The sequence below is a fragment of the Heptranchias perlo genome, unplaced genomic scaffold (assembly GCF_035084215.1).
Source record: "Heptranchias perlo isolate sHepPer1 unplaced genomic scaffold, sHepPer1.hap1 HAP1_SCAFFOLD_237, whole genome shotgun sequence".
Lineage (NCBI taxonomy): Eukaryota > Metazoa > Chordata > Chondrichthyes > Hexanchiformes > Hexanchidae > Heptranchias > Heptranchias perlo.
In genome coordinates, this window is record NW_027139249.1 from 127,556 (window position 1) to 146,671 (window position 19,116).

A 19,116-nucleotide genomic window follows, 5' to 3' on the forward strand; every position below is an offset into this window, starting at 1 on the left:
GAATGGACAGTGCATCTAACGCACTGTGAGACCCGGTCCCAGAGGGGGAAAGGACAGTGTATCTAAAGCACTGTGTCACCCGGTCCTCGAGACGGAAAGGACAGTGAATCTAACGCACTGTGACACCCGCTCCCAGAGGGGAATGGACAGTGTATCTAACGCACTGTGACACCGGTCCCAGAGGGGGAAAGGACAGTGTATCCATCACAATGTGACACCCGGTCCCAGAGGAGGAAACGACAGTGTATCTAACGCACTGTGTTACCCGGTCCCAGAGGGGGAAAGGACAGTGTACCCAACGCACTGTGAGAACCGGTCCCAGAGGGGGAAAGTAGAGTGTATCTTACTCACTGTGACACCCGGTCCCAGAGGGCGAAAGGACAGTGTATCTAATACACTCTGACACCCGGTCCCAGAGGGGGAAAGGACAGTGTATCTAACGCACTGTGAGACCCGGTCCCAGAGGGGGAAAGGACAGTGTATCTCACGCATTGAGAGACCCGATCCCAGAGGGGGAAAGGACAGTGTATCTGACACACTGTGACACCCAGTCCCAGAGGGGGAAAGGATTCAATTTGTGGCCTCCTGTTAGTATTTTGGTTCTAATCTCTCCTGGTAGGTTGCGGGCAACCCATGATATTCAACCGGATTGTGGGCGGTGAAGACTCCCGGACGAGAGCGTGGCCCTGGCTGGCCAGCATTCACTTGGACAAAAGGCATATTTGTGGAGGGTCCCTTATTACAAATACCTGGGTTTTAACTGCTGCTCACTGCGTCTTCGAGTAAGTCACTCATATTGGAAGCAGCGTTTAATCAATGCGTTAGAATGTTGCTGCTGCACAGAGAAACTAATTGTGGGCCCGTCTAACGTCAAATGTACGGCTCATAGAATGATTTAATTACTCCCTTTCGTCTTTCTCCACAGTTACCCCACACAGAGCATGAAAGGCCACGGCTTCATCCCTGGCCTGTGCTGAGTTCCCCGATCTCACCCGATGTGGGACTGAGCCTATAATTCAACAACAGTTGACCGTTGTGGGAAATGGAGGATATGTCAAAATACTGCAGTCTGGGAGAGAGGGTCTTCGGTTTTGAAGCCTGAAGCTCCTTGTATAAGTAGATTTACTCTGTATCTTACCCATGCTGTACCTGCCCTGGGAGTGTTTGATGGGACAGTGTACAGGGAGCTTTACTCTGTATCTAACCCTGTACCTGCCCTGGGAGTGTTTGATGGGACAGTGTAGAGGGAGCTTGACTCTGTATCTAACCTTGTACCTGCCCTGGGAGTGTTTGATGGGACAGTGTCGAGGGAGCTTTACTCTGTATCTAACCCGTGCTATACCTGCCCTGGGAGTGTTTGATGGGACAGTGTAGAGGGAGCTTTACTCTGTATCTAACCCTGTACCTGCCTTGGGGGTGTTTGATGGGAGAGTGGAGAGGGAGCTTTCCTCTGTATCTGACCCTGTACCTGCCCTGGGAGTGTTTGATGGGACAGTGTAGAGGGAGCTTTCCTCTGTATCTAACCCTGTATCTGCCCTGGGAGTGTTTGATGGGACAGTGTAGAGGGAGCTTTACTCTGTATCTCACCCTATACCTGCCCTGGGAGTGTTTAATGGGACAGTGTAGAGGGAGCTTTACTCTGTATCTAACCCGTGCTATACCTGTCTCAAGTAATGCCTAGGCTGTTGTCCCAGCCTGTGCTGTATCTAACTCATGCTTTACCTGACCTGGGAGTGTTATTGCCAGGACTTACCTTGATAAACAGAGAAAGAAAATCTCACTCACCTCAAAGAAACTGACATGTTTCTTCCATTGTGCAGAAGGATGAAATTGCAATACGACGTCTGCTTAGGAAGGCATCAGCAGGGAGGCGTCAATCTGAAAGAAGTGGTAATGAAAATCCTAAGAATCTCCCGTCATGAAAATTACGTCAATCGCCTGGAAGGCAATGACATCGCATTGATCCGACTTGATAGGAGAATCGAATTCAACACCCACATCATGCCCATCTGCCTACCGAGCTCCAACTTCCAGTTCCCCTGTGGATCCAGCTGTTGGGTGGCCGGGTGGGGAAACACAGAGGAGGGCAGTAAGTAGTCTCAGCTCATTTCCTCAGGCAATATGTGGCTTCGTCAGTTAGACACACTGTCTTTCCCCCTCTGGGACCGGGTGTCACAGTGCGTTAGATACACTGTCCTTTCCCCCTCTGGGACCGGGTGTCACAGTGCGTTAGATACACTGTCCTTTCCCCCTCTTGGACCAGGTGTCACAGTGTGTTAAATACACTGGGCGCTAAATTGGGCCGTGTCGCGCCCTTTGTTTTGGCGCCACACGGTCTCTCCGACATCCAAGATGGAGTCTTGGAGGCACACGACGTGCACCAAACGCCATCTTGGTATAGAAGTTGGAGCAGGTAACGAACGTTGGAATCGTGTAAAGTAGGGAGAAAATGGCTTTGATCCGTGTACAACGCTGATTTAAAGTGATAGACACCATTTTGGGACTTAATGGTCAACTCAACACACAGTTTTAACCCCGACCATCTGAATGTGTCTTAGAGTGCCTAGAGGACCCCCCACCGGTGCTATTTAAAGGGACCATGCAGGATTTACAGGTTAGTGGCTGGATTATTGCTTATGGCTGTCGAGACATTTGTAACTGTTTTTGGAGGCGTCCTATACTTGAATACTAGGACTAGGGGCATAGCCTAGCATTTAGAACTAAGACGTGCAGGAGTGAAGTTAGGAAATGCTTCTGCATGCAAAGGTTGGGAGAAAGTTGGGAAGTTTTTCTGCAAACTGCAGTTGATGATAGCTCAATTGTGAATTCTAAATCTGAGATTGATAGATTTCTATGAACCAAGGGTATTAAGGGATATGGGGCTGAGGCGGAAATATGGAATTAGGTCACAGGTCCACCATGATCTCATTGAATGGCAGAACAGGCTCGAGGGGCTGAATGCCACTGCCACTTGCTGCCTACTGATATGCGCTACCTTCTCCTGTAAGAAAGCGGAACTTGTGTCTGGTTGATGTGCCTGTCATGTATGAATAGCTGCCAGTGTGTGTGGCCTGTGAGTTGTGGGTCGGCAGCTTGCAACAGTGGTAATGTGTCACCACCATCTCTCTCGACCCCTCTACTGGCTCTCATTTGTCACATTGCTTGTCCGAGATCCAGTGCTGGATGAGCAAAAATTTCCTCCAACTAATATTGGGAGGACCAAAGCCATTGTCTTTGGTCCTCGCTGCAAACTCCGTTCCCTAGCAACCGACTCCATCCCTGTCCATGGCCATTGTCTGAGGCTGAACCAGACCATTCGCACCCTTGGCGTCCTATTTGACCCTGAGATGAGCTTCCAACCACGTATGTGCTCTATCACAAAGACCGCCTACTTCCACCTCCATAACATTGTCCGTCTCCACCCCTGCCGTAGCTCATCTGCTGCTGAAACCCTCATCCATGCCTTTGTTATCTCTAGACTGGACTATTCCAATGCTCCCCTGGCTGGCCTCCCATCTTCCACCCTCCAAAAACTTGAGCTCATCCAAAACTGAATAGATGCCAGTGTGTGTGGCCTGTGCAGGGACTACAGGGAGGATGAGCAAACTGGCCACAGCACCGTGGTTCAGGGGGCCATTCAAGTGGGGGGAGTAAAAAGGACGTAATTGCTCTGGAGAGAGTGCAGAGAAGATTTACAAGAATGTTGCCAGGGCTTGAAAATTGCAGCCACGAGGAAAGATTGGATAGGCTGGGGTTGTTTTCCTTGGAACAGAGGAGGTTGAGGGGAGACTTGATTGAAACATAGAAAATAGGAGTGAGAGTAGGCCTACAGCCCTTCGGGCCTGCTCCGCCATTCAAAATGATCATGGCTGATTGTCTAACTCAGTACCCGGTTCCCGCTTTTTCCCCATATCCCTTGATCCCTTTAGCATTAAGAAATATATCATCTCCTTCTTGAATACATCTATTGACTTGGCCTCCACTGCCTTCTGTGGTAGAGAATTCCACAGGTTCACCACACTCTGAGTGAAGAATTTTGAGGTGCACAAAATTATGAGGGACCTAGATAGAGTAGACAGGAAGTACCCGTTTCCCCTAGCGGAGAGTTCAAGAACTAGAGGACATAGATTTAAGCTGATTGGCAGAAGGATTAGAGGGGACATAAGGAAAAACTTTTTTACCTAGAGGGTGGTGAGTGTATGGAATTCACTGCCCGAATTGGTGGTAGTGGCAAGGACCCTCAACTCTTTTAAAAAGTACCTGGACCTGCACCTAAATTGCTGTAAGCTGCAGGGCTACGGACCGGGTGCTGGAAGGTGGGATTAGAATGGGCACCTGGTTGTTCTTTGAGCCGGCACGGACATGATGGGCCGAATGGCCCCCTTCTGTGCTGTATCTCTTCTATGGTTCTGTGTCGGGTAAAATATAAATCAGGAAATAAGGGGGGCTTGTAAAAAAGGTAACGCAATAATCATTTTTCACATCGATTGGACAAATCAAATTGGCAAAAATAGCCCTGAGGACAAGTTCATAGAGTGTATAAGGGACTGTTTCTTAGACCAATACGTCAGGGAACCAACCAGAGAACAGGCCATTTTGGGTCTGATAATGGGTGATGAAACAAGATTAATTAATGATCTCAAAGTAAAGGATCCCTTGGGAAGCAGTGCTCATAACATGATAGAATTTCACATCCAGTTTGAGAGCGAGGATCTTGGGTCTGAAACTACTGTATTAAACTTAACTCAGGGCAATTATTCAGGAATGAGGGCGGAATTGGCCAAAGTGGACTGGGTAAACAGATTAGTGGTATAATGGTGGATAAGCAGTGGCAAACATTTAAAAAGATATCTTATGACTCGCAACAAAAATATATCCCTGTGAGGAGGAAAGACTCCACAAAAACGCTGAACCGACCATGGCTAACCATGGAAGTAAAGGATAGTATCAGGTTAAAAGAAAAAGCATACAACATGGCAAAGATTACTGGTAAGCCCAAAGATTGGGAAAACTTTAAAAACCAGCAAAGGATGACTAAAAGATTGAACAGGTTGGGTCTGTACTCACTGGAGTTTAGAAGAATGAGAGGAGATCTTATTGAAAGATATAAGATTCTGAGGGGACTCAATAGGGTCGATGCTGAAAGGATGTTACCCCTCATGGGGGAATCTAAAACTAGAGGACATAGTCTCAATAAGGGGTCGCCCGTTTAAGACGGAAATGAGGAGGAATTTCTTCTCCCAGAGGGTCGTGAATCTTTGGAATTCTTTACCCCAAAAAGCTGTGGAGGCCGAGTCATTGAATACATTCAAGGATGAGTTAGACTAATTTTTGATCAGCAAGGGAGTCATTGGATATGGGGAAAAGGCGGGAAAGTGGAGTTGAGGTAAAAATCAGATCAGCCATGATCTCACTAAATGGCGGAGCAGGCTCGAGGGGCCGAATGGCCTACTCCTGCTCCTATCTCTTATGGTCTTATAACTCTGCTGCCCGTATCCTAACTGGCACCAAGTCCTGTTCTCCCATCACCCCTGTGCTCGCCCTGATTTTAAAATTCTCATCCTTGTTTTCAAATCCCTCCATGGCCTTGCCCCTGCCTATCTCTGTAGCCTCCTCCAGCCCCTACAACCCTCCGAGATCTCTGCGCACCTCCAATTCTGGCCTCTTGCGCATCCCCGATTTTAATCGCTCCACCATTGGCGGCCATGTCTTCAGCTGCCTAAGCTCTGGAATTCCCTCCGTAAACCTCTCTGCCTCTCTCTCCTCCTTTAAGACCCTCCTTAAAACCTATTTCTTTGACCAAGCTTTTGGTCACCTGTCCTAATACCTGCTTATGTGGCTCGGGGTCATATTTTGTTTGATAACGCTCTTGCGAAGTGTCTTGGAACGTTTTGCCACGTTATAGGCGCTATGTAAATAAAAGTTGTTGTTGTTGTTGGGACGGGTTGTCAGTGCGTTAGATACAGTGTCTTTTCCCTCTCTGGGACCAGGTCTCACAGTGTGTTAGATACACTGTCCTTTCCTCCTCTGGGACCGGGTGTCACGGTGTGTTAGATACACTGTCCTTTCCCCCTCTGGGACCGGGTGTCACAGTGTGTTAGATACACTGTCCTTTTCCCCTCTGGGACCGGGTCTCACAGTGCGTTAGATACACTGTCCTTTCCCCCTCTGGGACCGGGTGTCACATTGTGTTAGATACACTGTCCTTTCCCCCTCTGTGACCGGGACTCACAGTATGTTAGATTACAGTGTCTTTTCCCTCTCTGGGACCAGGTCTCACAGTGCGTTAGATACACTGTGCTTTCCCCATCTGGGACCGGGTCTCAGTGCGTTAGATACACTGTCTTTTCCCTCTCTGGGACCGGGTCTCACAGTGTGTTAGATACAGTGTCTTTTCCCTCTCTGGGACTGGGTCTCACAGTGCTTTAGATACACTGTCCTTTCCCCCTCTGGGACCAGGTGTCACAGTGCGTTAGATACACTGTCCTTTCCCCCTCTGGGTCCGGGTCTCACATTGCGTTAGATACACTGTCCTTTCCCCCTCTGGGACCGGGTCTCACAGTGCGTTCGATACACTGTCCTTTCCCCCTCTGGGACCGGGTCTCACAGTGTGTTAGATGCACTGTCCTATCCCCTTTGGGACCGGGTGTCACAGTGTGTTAGATACACGGTCCTTTCCCCTCTGTCATGCTATCACAGTGTGTTAGATACACTGTCCTTTCCCCTCTGTCCGGGTGTCACAGTGCGTTAGATACACCGTCCTTTTCCCTCTGTCCAGGTGTCATAGTGCGTTAGACGCACTGTCCTTTCCACTCTGGGACCCCTTGTAAATACTTACATCGTCCCAAGGACTTGCTGCAGATACTGACACACTCCCCCTGCAAAAATTGACACTCTCGGAACTCCCTGTAAATACTGACACACTCCCGGGGACCCCCTGTAAATACTGACACACTCCCGGGGACCCCCTGTAAATACTGACACACTCCCAGGGACACCCTGTAAATACTGACACACTCCCGGGGACCCCCTGTAAATACTGACACAGTCCCGGGGACCCCCTGCAAATACTGACACACACCGGGGATACCCTGTAAATACTGACACACTCCCGGGGATACCCTGTAAATACTGACACACTCCCGGGGATACCCTGTAAATACTGACACACTCCCGGGGAACTCTTGTAAATACTGACACACTCCCGGGGACCCCCTGTAAATACTGACACAATCCTGGTGACCTCCTGTAAATACTGACACACTCCCGGGGACTCTCTGTAAATACTGACACACTCCCGGGGACCTCTTGTAAATATTGACACAATCCTGGGGACCCCCTGTAAATACTGACACACTCCCGGGGACCCCCTGTAAATACTGACACAATCCTGGGGACCCCCTGTAAATACTAACACACTCCCGGGGACCCCTTGTTAATACTGACAACCTCCCGGGGACCTCTTGTAAATACTGACACACTCCCGGGGACCTCCTGTAAATACTGACACACTCCCGGGGACTCTCTGTAAATACTGACACACTCCCGGGGACCCCCTGTAAATACTGACACAATCCTGGGGACCCCCTGTAAATACTGACACACTCCCGGGGACCCCCTGTAAATACTAACACACTCCCGGGGACCTCTTGTTCATACTGACAACCTCCCGGGGACCTCTTGTAAATACTGACACACTCCCGGGGACCTCCTGTAAATACTGACACACTCCCGGGGACCTCTTGTAAATACTGACACACTCCCGAGGACCTCTTGTAAATACTGACACACTCCCGGGGACCTCCTGTAAATACTGACACAGTCCTGGGAACTCCCTGTAAATACTGACACACTCCCGGGGACCCCCTGTAAATACTAACACACTCCCGGGGACCCCTTGTTAATACTGACAACCTCCCGGGGACCTCTTGTAAATACTGACACACTCCCGGGGACCTCCTGTAAATACTGACACACTCCCGGGGACTCTCTGTAAATACTGACACACTCCCGGGGACCCCCTGTAAATACTGACACAATCCCGGGGACCCCCTGTAAATACTGACACACTCCCGGGGACCCCCTGTAAATACTAACACACTCCCGGGGACCTCTTGTTCATACTGACAACCTCCCGGGGACCTCTTGTAAATACTGACACACTCCCGGGGACCTCCTGTAAATACTGACACACTCCCGGGGACCTCTTGTAAATACTGACACACTCCCGAGGACCTCTTGTAAATACTGACACACTCCCGGGGACCCCCTGTAAATACTGACACACTCCCGGGGACCTCCTGTAAATACTGACACAGTCCTGGGAACTCCCTGTAAATACTGACGCATTCTTGGGACGCCATGTAAATACTGACACACTCCCGGGAACCCCATGTAAGCACTGACACACTCCCAGGGATCATCGAGTCTGTTCCACCATTTGATCTGATCATGGTCGATCTGTACATAGGATCAGGAGGCCATTCAACCCTTCAAGCCTGTTCTGCCATTAAATGAGATCATTGCCGATCTGTACCACAACTCCATTAACCTGCCTTTACTCCGTGTCCCTTGATACCCAACAAGGATCAAAGTGGTGAGTCCGCAGTTAGAACTGAGCACGTTGATGGGGTGTTACCAGAACCTGTTAAAGGTCCCGATGTTATGGGGGGCTTATTTGGGTGTCCTATTTGCGATCTCAGTGACTCCCAAATGATGACGGTTTTAACTCTCGACGTTCCCTTTTTTCAGTCAGCCTCATTTCACCAGGAACACTCCAAGAGGTGGAGGTGGCCCTGATCGGGCACAGGACGTGTAACCGGCTGTACCAAGCTGGAATGACCATTGGCTCCAGCAAGATCAACATCATCAACTCGATGCTGTGTGCCGGCGTCCCAGAGGGCAAGAAGGGCACCTGTGAGGTGAGATGAGGGCAAGGGTGGAAGGGGGGAACGTGGGGACAGAATCGATCCTTCAACGGGACTCACCAAGGCCTCAGAGAGGCCAGGAGGGAATCGGAAACTGGAAGGGGCGCTATTCTGAGGTTAAAGCACTTTGGCAGGGGAGTGTAGGGGGAGTTCTACTCTGTATCTAATCTGTGCTGTACCTGACCCTGGGAGTGTTTGATGGGACAGTGCAGAGGGAGCTTTACTCTGTATCTAACCCGTGCTTTACCTGCCCTGGGAGTGTTTGATGGGACAGTGTAGAGGGAGCTTTGCTCTGTATCTAACCCTGTACCTGACCCTGGGTGTGTTTGATGGGACAGTGTAGAGGGAGCTTTACTCTCTATCTAATCCATGCTGTACCTGCCCTGGGAGTGTTTTTTGGGATTATAATTTTGATTTCTGTTGTTTGTTTGATGAACAGGGAGATATGGGCGGGCCTCTGGCCTACTTGAACGAGGGTACCTGGGTGCAGGTTGGCATCGTCAGCTTTAGCGAGGGCTGTGGGAAAAATATTCGGCCCGGTGTCTACACAGCAGTCGCCCCCTTCCAGGAATGGATCAATGCGAGAGTATCCGGGCTGCAGTTCATGGCTCCGACATTGGCGTTGTGGCTCTCACCGGAAGGTTGCCTGAACAGTGTGCCAGGAGGCATCGGGGGGCTCCTACTCCATGCGGGCAGCATCCTCTCCCTCCTCCTCTGCGGCATCTTGCTGAACGATTAGATGCCGGGCAGAACTGAAGGGGTGTGGGGTGAGGGAATAATCCGGGAGTAGAGGAAATTTAGCTGAATTTTATATGCAACGCCAAAAATCAAAAGCAATTCGCGAACCCGCGCTGAACCCGTCAAGGGGGGGGATCGTGGTATGAAAACGCACGGAGCCAGAATGTCTGCAGTCTCCTCCAACCAGCGTTGTCCAGTTGGAAATGGCTGACCAGCCACGAGTGTAACCACGGGAACACCGTTTTTGGCCACAAACGCCCACTAATTTAATGCCTTACTCGCAACATGGGTGAATGTGCTTGGAGTGTGTAAATGTACTTCAAAGATCTACCGCGACTCGGTGACCAAGGAAGGAAAGCAGACACAGCGATCAAAAAACACACTCGCTTTTCCACAAACACACAAAAGGGTTAAAATTCGCACACATATGACTTGCGAGTGCAAGTATTGAGATCACAAGCCCAACAATAGTGTCTGTTTCCCATTTTCTATTCACTGATCGGAAATGCAATGAGCCACATCTGGATTCTCAAGTCACCACATGTGGCTAGTGGCTAATATATTGGACAGCACTGCCTTTTCTGACCTTTGACCCTCGGGGCGTTTTACTACGGAAAGGCACTATAGAAATGCAAGTTGTTATTGTCGTTATTTATTTAGACTTCGTAATCTCAAAGTGATAAAGCAGCAGAATAACTTTCCTGTCCTCGCTGCACATTGCACTCTCTTGACAGATTTTGCTTAAATCAATAAATACGCTGATTGACTGTCCAATCTGCTTTGCTCCGTTTGGCTCGTGTGAGACGCACCCTGTTAGAGCCCTGTGCACCAGGAGGACCCAAGGTTTGATTCCCTGGTCGGCACTGAATGTTCGCAGGAGTAGACCGGGTTCCTATGAATCGGGGTCAAAACACCTTCTTCAGAACTTATTTCTTACACAGTCAAAAAGAGGTTCAGATAAAATGGCCTTTCGTAGACTTCCCAGTGCAAAGTTTGGACCTGGGTGTTACATCGAAACTACAGCACAGAAACAGGCCATTCGACCCAACTGGTCTATGCCAGCATTGATGCTCCACACAAGCCTCCTCCCTCCCTACTTCAGCTAACCGTATCAGGATAACCTTCTATGCCTTTCTCCCCCATGTGCTTATCTAGCTTCTCCTTAAATGCATCTATGCTATTTGCCCTCAACTACTCCTTGTGGTAGCACGTTCCACATTCTTACCACTCTTTGGGTAAAGAAGTTTCTCCTGAATTGCCTATTGGATTTATTAGTGTCTATCTTATATTTATGACCTCAAGTGGAAACATTTTCTCCACATCTACCCAATCAAACCCTATCATTATCTTAAAGACCTTTATCAGGTCACCCCTCAGCCTTCTCTTTTCCAGAGAAAAGAGCTCCAGCCTTTCCCGCCTTTCCCGATAAGGATATCCTCTCAGATCTGGTATCATCCTTGTGAATCTTTTTTGCACCCTCTCCAATGCCTCTACATCCTTTCTATAATATGGAGACCAGAACTGTGCACAAGTGTGGTGTAACCAAGATTGTGTACAAGTTTAACATAACTTCTTTACTTTTCAATTCTATCCCTCTAGAAATGAACCCCAGTGCTTGATTTGCCTTTTTTATGGCCTTATTAACCTGCGTCGCTAGATTTGTGATTTCTGTATCTGTAACCTAGGTCCCTTTGCTCCTCGATCCCATTTAGACTCTTATTATCCAAGCATTATGTGGCCCCCTTATTCTTCCGACCAAAATCACACTTATCTATATTGAAATTCACTTGCCAATTACACGCCCATTCTGCTAGTTTATTAATGTCCTCTTGCATTTTGACACATTCTTCCTTTGTATTAACTACACCCCCCAATTTGGTGTCGTCCTCAAATTTTGAAATTGTACTTCCGATTCCCAAATCCAAATCATTAATGTAAAAAGATTTACTGGAATGGTTCCAGGGATGAGGGAATTCAGTTACGTAGACAGACTGGAGAAGCTGGGGTTGTTCTCCTAACAGCAGAACAACAGAAGGTTAAGAGGAGATTTGATAGAAGTGTTCAAAATCATGAAGGGTTTAGATAAAGTAAATAAAGAGAAACTGTTCCCATTGGCCAGAGGACATAGAATTAAAGTGATTGATAAAGAACTAAAGGCGACATGAGGAAAAACTTTTTTACGCAGCGAGTAGTTATGATCTGGAATGCGCTGCCTGAAAGGGTGGTGGAAGCAGATTCAATCATGGCTTTCAAAAAGGAATTGGATAAATTTTTGAAGGGAAAAAATTTGCAGGGCTATAGGGAAAAAGCGGGCGATGGGGACTGAGACTAACTAGATTGCTCTTACGAAGAGCTGGCACGTGCTCCATGGGCCGAATGGCCTCCTTCTGTGCTGTAACCATTCTATGATTCTATGAAATTATAAACAACAGTGGTCCCAGTACCAATCCTTGTGCAAAACCACTTCCCACCTTTTGCCAGTCTGAGTAGCTACCCTTAACCCCTATTCTCCCTTTTCTATTTTGTAGCCAGCTTGCTATCCATTCTGCCACCTGTCCCCTGACTCCACATGCTCTGATGTTAGCCATGAATCTACAATGCGGTACTTTATCAAAGGCCCTTTGAAAATCCAAATATATTACATCTACTACGTTACCCTTGTCTACTCTTCCTGGTACTTCTTCAAAGAATTCAATAAGGTTGGTCAAGCATGACTTTCCCTTCTGAAATCCATGCTGACTATTCTTTATTCTATTTTTGTTCTCTAGATACCCTTCTATTGAGTAAATAGAACATCTTTGAATAAAGATTCCTTTATCTTACCTATCACCGACGTTAAGCTAGCTGGTCTATAGTTCCCAAGACTTGTTCTATCTCCCTTTTCAAATATAGGAATTACATTAGCTGTCCACCAGTCCTCTGGCACTATTCTCTTTTCCAATGAACTTTTATATATATGTAATAGTGCCTCTGCTATCTCCTCCCTAACTTATTTTAATATTCGCAGATGCAATCCATCTGGACCAGGGTTTTATCCTCCCTTGGTTTGATTAGTTTATCAATTATCTCCCCCAGTTCTTTCTAAAATGCTTTAATATCTTTTTCAACCTCTTCTTCCAATGCCCTGTCCACCTTGTTAGTCTCCCTGGTAAATACATTTTACAGGTAATGCATTTGGGGAGGGCAAACAAGGCAAGGGAGTACACAATAAATGGGAGGATACTGAGACGGGCAGAGGAACAAAGGGACCTTGGAGTGCATGTCCACAGATCTCTGAAGGTAGCAGGACAGGTAGATAAGGTGGTTAAAAAGGCATACGGGATACTTTCCTTCATTAGCCGAGGCATAGAATATAAGAGCAGGGAGGTTATGCTGGAACTTTATAAAACATTGGTTAGGCCACAGCTTGAGTACTGCATACAGTTCTGGTCACCACATTACAGGAAAGATGTGATTGCAGTAGAGAGGGTACAGAGGAGATTTACGAGGATGTTGCTAGGGCTGGAGAATTTTAGCTACGAGAAAAGATTGGATAGGCTGGGGTTGTTTTCTTTGGAACAAAGGAGGCTGAGGGGAGCTTTAATTGAGGTATATAAAATCATGACGGGACTTGATTGAGTGGATAGGGAGGACCTATTTCCCTTAGCAGAGGGGTCAGTGACCAGGCGGCATAGATTTAAAGTAATTGGTAGAAGGATTAGAGGGGAGCTGAGGAGAAATGTTTTCACCCAGAGGGTGGTGGGAGTCTGGAACTCACTGCCTGAAAGGGTGGGAGAGGCAGAAACCCTCAACTCATTTAAAAACTATTTGGATGCGCACTTGAAGTGCCGTAACCTACAGGGCGACGGACCAAGTGCTGGAAAGTGGGATTAAGCTGGGTCGCTCTTTTTCAGCCGGCAGGGACATGATGGGCCAAATGGCCTCCTTCCGTGCCGTAACTTTCTATGATTCTAATACGGAGTCAAAATAGCCGCAAGGAGCTACGGCTGCTGCTTAGCTGGAGGAGTAAACTGCGCCGCCACCTCGTCAAGGAACTGAAGGAGCAGGCGAAGGAACCGGACGGCCAGATCACGTGAGTCCTCGTGGCCGCCCCCGGCTCCCGCCGAGAAGGGCGGCCGAGGGTTTCAGCGGTGGTTCTTTGAAACCCAAGCCGGCAGGCGGAGGGACGCGGTGCAGACAGGAGGGTGGTGGGGGCAGATAGAGGAATGCAGGTACAGGTTACAAACCGTGGTCTAATTTAAATGATTCTGCGCTGGGGGCAGAGTGGTCGGAAGAACGAGGAGAGGCAATATAAACTAGAGGGTGGTTGTAGAGGGTTGTTTTTCAAACTGGAGGCCTGTGACCAGCGGTGTGCCTTAGGGATCGGTGCTGGGTCCGCTGTTATTTGTTATTTATATTAATGATTTGGATGAGAATTTAGGAGGCATGGTTAGTAAGTTTGCAGATGAGACCAAGATTGGTGGCATTGTGGACAGTGAAGAAGGTTATCTAGGATTGCAACAGGATCTTTATAAATTGGGCCAGTGGGCCGATGAATGGCGGACGGAGTTTAATTTAGATAAATGTGAGGTGATGCATTTTGGTAGATCGAATCGGGCTAGGACCTACTCCGTTAATGGTAGGGCGTTGGGGAGAGTTATAGAACAAAGAGATCTAGGAGTACAGGTTCATAGCTCCTTGAAAGTGGAGTCACAGGTGGATAGGGTGGTGAAGAAGGCATTCAGCATGCTTGGTTTCATTGGTCAGAACATAGAATACAGGAGTTGGGATGTCTTGTTGAAGTTGTACAAGACATTAGTAAGGCCCACACTTGGAATACTGTGTACAGTTCTGGTTACCCTATTATAGAAAGGATATTATTAAACTAGAAAGAGTGCAGAAAAGATTTACTAGGATGCTACCGGGACTTGATGGTTTGACTTATAGGGAGAGGTTAGATAGACTGGGACTTTTTTCCCTGGAGAGTAGGAGGCTTAGGGGTGATCTTATAGAAGTCTATAAAATAATGAGGGGCATAGATAAGGTAGATAGTCAAAATCTTTTCCCAAAGGTCGGGGAGTCTATAACGAGGGGGCATAGATTTAAGGTGAGAGGGGAGAGATACAAAAGGGTCCAGAGGGGCAATTTTTTCACTCAAAGGGTGGTGAGTGTCTGGAACGAGCTGCCAGAGGCAGTAGTAGAGGCGGGTACAATTTTGTCTTTTAAAAAGCATTTGGACAGTTACATGGGTAAGATGGGTATAGAGGGATATGGGCCAAGTGCAGGCAACTGGGACTAGCTTTGTGGTATAAACTGGGCGACATGGACATGTTGGGCCGAAGGGCCTGTTTCCATGTTGTAAACTTCTATGATTCCATGATTCTAACTATTCAATATTTCTGCTATTTCACTTTCATTACTGTGAATTTATCCCTTAGTGGCCCTATCCTCATTCTGATTTTTCTTTTGTTATTTATGTGTCTGTAGAACACTTTACTATTTCTTTGTATATTCCTTGATAATTTAATCTTGTAGTTCCTCTTTGCTTTCCTAATTTTTTTAAAATTTCTTTCCTGACCTCTTCCTATTCCCTTTTGTCATCCTTTCCTTTATTGTCTATGTACTTAGAGTATGCCTTTTTCTTTAGTTTCAGTTTTACCCGTGGTGTTTCATTAATGGCTAGTTTGTTCCTGCCTTTTAGAGAAATGTATGTCTCCTGAACTCTATCGCACCATTTTGAATATTATCTACTGCTATTCTATTTCTTTGTCTGTCAAACTTTTTTTTCCAGTTTACCTGCCCGAGTTCCACTCTCATTCCCTCACAATTAGTTTTTTCCCAATCTATTACTTTGGTCTTTGTTTTACTTATGTCTTTTTCAATCATTGCTTTAAACCGTATTATGTTATGATCACTATTGCCTAGATGTTCCGCTATGTTTACTTCTGACGCAATATTCCTGCCCAACGGGAACCTGGGAGCTGGATAGTCCTCTAGATTTACATTAGGGAGGCAGAATAACTCGTTGCTTTAAATGCAGAAGCCATTTTGTGCACAGCAGGATCCCACAAACACCACCAATGAGACAAATGCCCCAGTTAATCCTACTTGTGGGTTGAGAGAGTAATATTGTCCCGGACACTGGGGAGAACTCCCCTGCTCTTCTTCCGATAGTATCCGTGGGACCTTTTACGTCCACCCGAGAGGGCAGTCAGGGCCCTCAGTTTAACATCTCATCCGAAGGGATGGTACCTCCGACACTGCAGCACTCCCTCTGTACTGGACTGGATTACAGTGTTGGACTGGATTAAGGGGTTCTTTATTCTTCCCCCCTCCCCTGCTCCTGCTTCCCCTCACCGCCCTGTGCTCCTGCTTACCCCGCGCTCCTGATTGCTCTCGTGTTCCTGCCACCCCCTGCTCCTGCCTCCCCTCCCTCTCTCCCTCTGCTCATCCTTCCCCTCCCTCTCTCTCTCCTCTCCCCCTGCCTCCCCTCCCTTGCTCCTGCCTCCCCTCCCTCTCTCCTGCCTCCTGCTCCTGCCTCCTCCCCACTCCTGCCTCCCCTCGCCCAGTTCCTGCCTCCTCCCCACTCCTCCCCTCTCCATTCTCCCCTCCCCTCCCCTGCTCCTGCCTCCTCTCCGCCCCATTCCTGCCTCCCCCCGCTCCTGCCTCCACTCCCCTGCTCCTGCCTCCCACTCCTCCCCTGCTCCTGCCTCCCACTCCTCCCTCCCCTCCCTCTCTCCCCCTGGTCTGTCCTGCCTCCCCTCCCTCTCTCCCCTCGGTGCTGCCTCCCCTCCCTCTCTCCCCTCGGTCCTCCCTCTGCTCCTGCCTCCCCTCCCTCTGCTCCTGCCTCCCCTCCCTCTGCTCCTGCCTCCCCTCCCTCTCTCCTGCCTCCCCCTGCTGCCACCCCTAGCTCCTGCGACCCCTACGCCCCCTCCATTCCTGCCTCCCTTCCCTCCCCCCCCCGTACTCCTGCTTACCCCAGACTCCACCCCTCCGGACTCTGTTCACCCATCCCCGCCCCCCAGAAGCCAGTCAGGAGTGTGATGGAATACTCTCCACTTGCCTGGATGAGTGCAGCTCCAACAACACTCAAGAAGCTCGACACCATCCAAGATAAAGCAGCCCGCTTGATTGGCATCCCATCCACCACCCTAAACATTCACTCCCTTCACCACCGGCGCACCGTAGCTGCAGTGTGGACCATCCACAGGATGCACTGCAGCAACTCGCCAAGGCTTCTTCGACAGCACCTCCCAAACCCGCGACCTCTACCACCTAGAAGGACAAGGGCAGCAGGCGCATGGGAACATCACCTGCACGTTCCCCTCCAAATCACACACCATCCCGACTTGGAAATATATCGCCGTTCCTTCATCGTCGCTGGGTCAAAATCCTGGAACTCCCTTCCTAACAGCACTGTGGGAGAACCTTCACCACACGCAGCGGTTCAAGAAGGCGGCTCACCACCACCTTCTCGAGGGGCAATTAGGGATGGGCAATAAATGCCGGCCTCGCCAGCGACGCCCGCATCCCATGAACGAATAACAAAAAAAAAATTCCCGGCCCGACTCTGCTCCCTCAGAACATTGCGCACGCGCCAGAATAGCGGTACACTGCCCTTGCGCCACAAGGATCGGATTCCCGCGCATGCGCGGCGAGGGTCGGAGACCCGTGTGTTGGCGCGTTCCCGGTCACGAGCCGCGGCTCCTTTTAAACGGCTCGTGGTTTTCCCGCTCTTTCTAACGGCTGCCGCGCGGCTCCTTTTAAACGGCTCGGGGTTTTCCCGCTCGGTTCATTTTTTACAAAGTGAAACGTCCCCGAGGAGAAAAATCTGAGACCCCCCGAGTGAGATGAGGAGACATCAGGAGAGGTGATAAAAAGAGAGAGAGGGGAGAGAGAGAGAGTGAGGGGAGAGAGGGAGGGGGGGAGAGAGAGAGTGAGAGAGGGGGAGAGAGAGGGGAGAGATTGAGAGAGAGAGTGAGGGAGTGAGAGAGAAAGGGGGAGAGAGAGAGACAGAGAGCGAGGGAGAGAGAGAGAGAGAGGGAGGGAGAGGGGAGAGAGAGGGAGGGAGGGAGAGGGAGGGAGAGAGAGAGGGAAAGGGAGAATGAGAGAGGGAGAGAGAAAGGGGGAGAGAGAGGGAGGGAGAGAGAGAGAGGGAGGGAGAGGGGAGAGAGAGGGAGGGAGAGAGGCAGTGGGGAGAGAGAGGGAGAGGGCGGGAGAGACAGGGATGGAGAGAGAGACAGTGAGGGAGAGAGGAGAGGAAGAGAGAGGGAGGGAGGGAGGGGGAGAGAGAGAGGGAGGGAGGGAGGGGGTGGGGAGAGATTGAGAGAGAGTGGGAGGGAGAGGGAGAGAGAGAGGGGAAGAGAGAGGGGAGAGAAAGACAGCGGAGTGAGGGAGAAAGAGGGAGAGACAGGGAGGGAATGAGAGAGGGAGAAACAGGGGGGAGAGAGAGGGGGAGGGAGAGAGTGAAGGAGAGAGGGGGCGATTGAATGGGGGTAGGGAGGGAGAGGGGAGGGAGGGAGAGAGCGAGAGGGGAGGGAGGGAGAGAGCGAGTGGGAGACGGAATGAGAGGGAGAGAGAGAGAGGGGATGGTGAGAGAGATGGAGGGTTGTGAATCTTTGGAATTCTCTACCCCAGAGGGCTGTGGATGCTCAGTCGTTGAGTATATTCAAGTCTGAGAGCGATCGATTTCTGGACTCTAGGGGAATCAAGGGATATGGGGATCGGACGAGAAAGTGGAGTTGAGGTTGAGGTTGAAAATCAGCCATGACCTTACTGAATGACGGAGTAGGCTTGAGGGGCCATATGGCCTACTCCTGCTTCTATTTCTGACGTAGGTCAGCGAGCACAGGGAGGGGTGATGGGTGAATGGGACTTGATGCGAGTTAGGACACGGGACAGCAGATGAGCTGATGGTTACAGAGGGTCGAAGGTGGGAATCTGGCCGGGAGAACATTGGAATGGTAACATAGTAAAAAGGTCCCAGGGCGTTTCACAGGACCGTAATCTGTCACCAAGCCATGTGAGGAGATATTAGCGCAGGTAACTAAAACCTCAGGTACGAGAGCAGGTCAGAGGCTGGGTATTCTGCGGCGAGTGACTCACCTCCTGACTCCCCAAAGCCTTTCCACCATCTACAAGGCACAAGTCAGGAGTGTGATGGAATACTCTCCACTTGCTTGGATGAGTGCAGCTCCAACAACACTCAAGAAGCTCGACACCATCCAGAACAAAGCAGCCCGCTTGTTTGGCACCCCATCCACCACCCTAAACATTCACTCCCTTCACCCCCGGCGCACTGTGGCTGCAGTGTGGACCATCCACAGGATGCACTGCAGCAACTCGCCAAGGCTTCTTCGACAGCACCTCCCAAACCCGCGACCTCTACCACCTAGAAGGACAAGAGCAGCAGGCACATGGGAACATCGCCACCTGCACGTTCCCCTCCAAGTCACACACCATCCCGACTTGG

At 49.5% G+C, this 19,116-nt stretch overlaps 1 protein-coding gene across 1 annotated transcript; it reads left to right on the forward strand.

Moving 5' to 3' along the window:
- Positions 1–633: 633 nt before the first annotated feature.
- LOC137310260 (serine protease 33-like) lies at positions 634–9,666 on the forward strand. Its single transcript, XM_067978158.1, has 4 exons — positions 634–782; positions 1,821–2,089; positions 8,752–8,921; positions 9,367–9,666. The coding sequence occupies exons 1-4, from the start codon at positions 634–636 to the stop codon at positions 9,664–9,666; spliced, it is 888 nt and encodes a 295-aa protein (XP_067834259.1).
- Positions 9,667–19,116: the final 9,450 nt, after the last annotated feature.